Source organism: Patiria miniata, unplaced genomic scaffold (assembly GCF_015706575.1).
Source record: "Patiria miniata isolate m_02_andy unplaced genomic scaffold, ASM1570657v1 HiC_scaffold_2, whole genome shotgun sequence".
Taxonomy (NCBI): Eukaryota; Metazoa; Echinodermata; class Asteroidea; order Valvatida; family Asterinidae; genus Patiria; species Patiria miniata.
This window is the reverse complement of record NW_024037058.1, coordinates 8,333,499-8,339,501: the sequence shown is the minus strand read 5'-3', so window position 1 is coordinate 8,339,501 and position 6,003 is coordinate 8,333,499. Positions and strand designations below refer to the sequence as shown.

Genomic DNA, 6,003 nt, shown 5'->3' with positions numbered 1-6,003 from the left:
TCCACTGGGAACCCACGCCCAGTCGTGCCTGCAGGATACAGACGGCCTGTTTTCAATGCCATTCATGGCTTATCCCACCCTGGTGCCAGATGTCAAGCGCGATGTACGCAAATGGGCTCGGGAATGTTCTCCGTGTCAACAGTCAAAAATTCATCGTCATACGAAAGCACCGTTGGGCACCTTCCAGATGCCTGATGCCCATTTCCAACACGTCCATATTGACCTGGTTGGACCGCTACCATCATCCAATGGTTTCTCATACCTGCATACCTGCATAGATCGATACACACGGTGGCCTGAAGCAATCCCTATCAGTGACATCACAGCCGAGTCAGTAGCCAAAGCATTCGTAGACAGATGGATCTCTGTTTTCGGAATGCCAGCATCCATCACTACAGACAGGGGACGTCAATTCGAGTCAGCACTGTTCACATCCCTCACCAAACTTCTTGGCAGTACTCGCATTCGAACCACCTCTTATAACCCACAGTCAAACGGTGTGGTAGAACGCTTTCACTGTCAGCTCAAGGCATCTCTGAAGTCTCATCTCGACCCATCTCGATGGACTGAGTACCTACCCATCACACTGCTGGGCATTCGTGCTACGGTCAAGTCTGACATCGCTTGCTCTCCTGCTGAACTGGTTTACGGCACTTCAATGCGTCTTCCGGGCCAGTTTGTTGACCCTGCCAAAGATACCACTCTGCTTGATTGCAGCTCATTCGTAGATCAACTACAACATCACATGGCTCAACTTTCACCAGCAAGGACACGCGTCACAGGCACTGCTGTTCACATCCCGAAAGATCTGCAGTCGTGTACACATGTTTATGTCCGCTGTGATGCCGTCCGTAAGCCCTTGCAGCCCCCTTACAACCGACCTTTCCTTGTACTCGGCCGCAACGACAAACATTTCACTGTGTCTATTTCCAACAAGCGCGAGCAAGTCAGCATTGATCGTCTTAAAGTGGCATACACAGAAGCTATTACTGATGAGAGTACAACCACCTCTAACTCCTCCGGCACTCACCAAGCCGTACAGGATGTTCCTGCACATGCCAACACTTACTCACCACCACGAGCACCACCTTCAAAACTTCCAGTAACACCTCAACTCCCAGCATCACCTCAAACACCACCCGTCACCAGGACAACCAAGTCAGGGCGTCATGTCCGTTGGCCCAAGCGTTATGTGGAAGTTAATGACATTGGCTGAACCTCACATTTTTTTTTCTATCGCTGGTTCATTCCTTTTTACCCAATTCACTATCTGGGAGGGGGCTAATGTGGTGCCCTTTTCAACTTTGACCTTATGCTAAAAAGCGTGTTGGGTCAGCCATCTTTTGTTCTCGTGTCACCGCGTGGTGAAAGTCATTCACAGTTATCGGAACTTTCTCCGTGATTTATTCCAGCTCGGAACTTGCTGAAAGTATCAGCATTTGTACAGCTGTATCCAGTTTTTATTGTACTTTATTTTGAATCGTGCAGTTGACGATCCTCGAGCGAACTCACCTCGTTTGAGGGAGACTTTTTCTTGTGAAATCGAGAAGCACTTTCGCAGGCCAACTCGCCCCCACGGACTCCGCGTGTGCTCGCCTCCATTGGATTGCTATACACTCGCGTATAATTACCTTGAGTGCTTCGACTTCGTCGTCGGTGTCCAAAAGACGAACTATAGGGTTGAGTTGTTGCATTCTTATTTATGTAGCTAACCACTACAAGTCCAAAGGTTCATTATTCCGAATTGACAATAAGGTTTGATAGTCCGAAAAGACTACAAGGTCCGATAGTCCGAATCGACAATAAGGTCCGATAGTCCGAATCAACGGTAAGGTCCAATAGTCCGAAGTGTCATACTGACGAACCGTACGCCCATTCGGACTATCGAACCTTATTCTCAATTCAGACTCTCGAAACTTATTGTTAATTCGGACTATCGAACCCTATCGGCTATTCGGACTATCGAACCTTATCATCTATTCGGACTATCAAACCTTATAATCTGTTCGGATTATCGAACCTTTGGATTATCGAACCTTCGGACTATTGAACCTTCGGACTATTTGGCTGTAACCGCGTTATCGCTGTTACACTGCTAGCAATTCAAATGTCGATATATCATGCAGTCATGTTAGTCACGTTGCCCAAGCTGTATGCAATGGAAGAAACTCATCTTAAATGAATACATGTACTGCCAAGCATCTGTTTGGGAGCTGGATTTATTTCTCCCTCCTATTATCCGGATCCCCTCAAGCTTGGCTGGACAAGCGTTGATATTGTGGCTTGGTCCCAGTTTTTGCAAAAGTTCCCCCGGTCCTTATAAAATGACTAATAATATTCCAGGATAGCATGTTACCAGTTCAAATTAAATAAAAAATGTCTGCATTAAACAATCCTAATTACAATGAAATCTCAATAAGTCAAACTCTGATAAGTCAAAACAACTCTTAAGTCAAAGAAAGAATCTATTCCCCTCAGTAGTATTACAATGATATATTTATACAACCCTGCTTAACTCAAAACTCTGCTTAAGTCAAAGTTTGAACCTGTTCCCTTGAGGTTTGACTTATCGAGATTTCACTGTACTTTGACTTTGACTACTTTTCCCATGTGAAAAATTGAAAGGTTACAGATTGAAAGATGCCTGGGTTATCAAGTTTTCCTTAATCTGGAGGTAGCACTAATCATTATGATACATTTGGTACATGCATTTACATGTATATTCAATAAAATGCCATTTTTAAAAGTACTAAATAAAACAAATCTTGGGTTAAATTAAAGTTAAATCCAAACCTGGATTTAACTTGTGAAACTATGGATAAATACATGGATGGGGCTCAAGCTGGTTTTTTTTCTGAGTAAGGTCATGGATATCAAATGCCTCATCAAACTTGTGTCCAATTACAAGTGATTTATATTTCATTCGCTTAATCATCTAAGCTTGATAACTTTGCTCTTTGACTTATTGAACCTTGTTATTTTTGAGACTTTTTCCAATAAGTGCAAAATACATGTAGACCTTTCTTTTGTTTGTAACCATTGGCGTCATTTTATATGGGCTGCCGCAAGCGCATAAATTGCAGTCGTGGTTGGCAACATGTTTTTCCCCAAAAAGTCCCCATAACGCCTTCAATACAAAGTAAAAAAGCATAATGTTGTAGCTTTGTTGACAATGTTGTATTTCCAACAATCAAATAATATTTTGGTTATCTGTAATAACTCGTTTTCATTTTTGCAGTGTTGGACCTTCCATAGCTAGTTTTGCAACCCGTGGTTGGCAAAAATGCAGGTCGCCAACCAAGCGAAGAAAGGTCAATAGTATCTTTAACATAAACTGTAAGTCGCGGTCATTTTGAAGTTCAAAATGGCTGTTACAATTTGAGTGTAGGGCCTACTGTCAAAGAGGTCAACTTTGCATTCAGCCTGGATGCAATAATAAAGATCAAAACATAGATGTCTCAAAAGTCGATTATTTTGTCAATTTTAATACATGTGTACCACAAATGGCTGCCATTTGGAGATTCAAAATGGCAACCCTATTAAGGACAGTGTGGACATGTTGAGGTGTCAATTGGTGATCCTGAGACTTTCAAAGAATGTATACCTGATTACCTGAAATGCATGGGCCCCGGCTCTCAACTAAACTCAACGGAGACTTTTTTTTTTGGCCTTAATTATAATGCTGACAATATTGGGAGATCTTTCGGTCATATTATGACTTATGCAGGCCCGAAAGCATCTGCCTGCATTTGTACTTAGTAATTAGCTGTAAAATGCCGATGTTTTTCATTTTTTGCCTGAATTCCACATTTTGTTGGCTGCTGGTTAAAGTTGGTTCATCAAAGGATACGGGATTACGATCCCAGTGAAAGTATGTCATTTTTAGGATGCACGCCTTGCAAAATGTAACTTAAAGGCAAGTGCGAAGAAATAGGAGCGCGTAGCTTTATGAAGTCTGACAATATATTTAAGTGATCCTGAGAGTTTCAAAGAATGCACCCCAAAAAGGCATATGGCCTTCCACAAGCCCACTTACAGGGAGATGAAGTTGGACACTTTGAAGGTGCTCAGTGTATCGGTCAGTCAAACGACGCTTTGTTTCACCGATTTAGAGGACACCGCATAATTGACAGGGGAAACAATGTACATAAAGGTAGTCAGTAGCTTGAGTAACTCCAGCTCCAATGCCCATTACATTAGAGCTAAAACTAAGTTGTAGAAACTAGTTTGTAAGAGTCCCTAAAAAATGGGACCCTGTCCCAGTGCACATATTCCTCTATCATCCCAACCGACAGATTCCACATACCTCATGCAACAGTCATTCACAAAGCTTATGATCAACTTCAAACAGAACAAAAGTGACTAAAATATGAACAGTTTTGACGATTTCGGTGGTTTCTCCGGAAAAACTGTCCAGTACCACGGCTGTCGTGCATGTTGTGCATAGTGCAGTGACTTTGTGTGTGACGTTTGACAATCGAATATAGTGTGCCAATGTATGTGGGTACCATACTGCTTTCATGCACGCAAGTGGTTTCAATTTTCGTGTGGTGTGATGTCATGGAAAGCAAGACGAGAACATCTCAGACTTATTTTTCACTGGTCTCTGGTCAGACCAAAGTTCCGGAATTGATTCGGCGACGCAGCTTCTTCTTTTTTTCCTTTTTTTTATTTCAAGCTTGGATTGTACATGCAGACAAGGTGGGGTACTATTTTGCTTTTTTTGGTGTCCTCATGTACATTGGTGTCCTCCATAATTTGCCTTAGTCCCTCGATCATTTGCCTTGGTGCAATTTCCCATTCCTTGGTGCTCTTTGGTAAAACAATTTAAGGAGGTGCGGCAATAGAGGGCGCCGTTGGAGCTACCGCAGAACAGTTTGGAAAAAAAAAAGATCGACACGCACGCTGACCAGAGACCAACTGTTTTTTTTTTTTTGACCTTATTGTCGTACGTGTTCCCCCCGCAAACCACGTTTCCATAATTATATGCCCCCTCCCTCACATGTACACATATCATTCTAGAGTACATACAGCATATGCATGTAATGTACACATATCTATACCATGAAAATAGAATAGTACCAACTGAGACGTCCTCATAAAGACATTATTTAGTGGCCAGAAAGACTTTCTTAGGGTATTATGGAGTACCGAAGTGAATACGTCACGCGCACAAAATGCGTGTAAAAGAAATTAGCGCATGACTGACCGAGAATCAACACGCATGCGTATTCCATTCGTTTGCACAACACTTTCTGGTTCTAAATGACGTCACACTTCAGTACTCCATTAAGATGATTTTAAGTCTGCAGACAATGACACCTTTTTTTGTCTGAAAAACCCTTTTTTTGTTGTCAGAAAAAAGATGTTTTTAGTTGTCAAAAAACAATGTCTTTTTGTCGTCAGAAAAAGATGTCTTTTAGTCCAAAATAAGACATACATTAATTGTAAGACTTCAACATTTTATGGATGATACCTATTTTTTCCACTGCTGTGGAAAGGAGCCCTGCTAATAATGTGTCATGCAAATGTTTTTATAGGAATAAATAAGGATAATTTCATCCAAATCCAAATGAAAGATATGTAAAGTTTGCCTAGTCCGTCATCCACTGTGGTCGCTCAGTCTATTATTCTGTTGCCATTGTTATAGGCTTACATGACTAAATTTCCTATAAGTTGACCAGTATATACTATGAACATCTTCATCCCTTAAAAATTCATTAAAAGTCCATTTCTCCGTGAAAAGAATCTTTAAGAGATGCTTCACGGACATTTACATGGGGTTTACATAGGACTAATCTTGTAAGGGTATTTTCACGTTTTTTTAATGACCCTGGCCACTGAGAATTGTCATTGGTTATACATAACGGTGCACTAGCTGGGTCTACTAATCTGGCTTATATGTTGAAAAATCCGTGAAAATGTAGAACTGTAATTTCAAGGGAAAATGGCTCTTTAACAAAATTTTTGAGGGATGAAGATGTTCATATATAGTGTATTAGT

General features: G+C 41.4%; 1 protein-coding gene across 1 annotated transcript; it reads left to right on the top strand.

The window, feature by feature from the left end:
• Positions 1-376: 376 nt before the first annotated feature.
• On the top strand, positions 377-1,216 carry LOC119726909. Its single transcript, XM_038198762.1, has one exon. It carries the CDS (start codon positions 377-379, stop codon positions 1,214-1,216), a length of 840 nt encoding a protein of 279 aa, XP_038054690.1.
• The last annotated feature ends 4,787 nt before the right edge of the window (positions 1,217-6,003 follow it).

What these genes read in the sequence shown, in the direction of transcription:
- LOC119726909 (XM_038198762.1), top strand. Translation starts at nt 377, where the DNA reads ATGCCAGCATCCATCACTACAGACAGGGGACGTCAATTCGAGTCAGCA.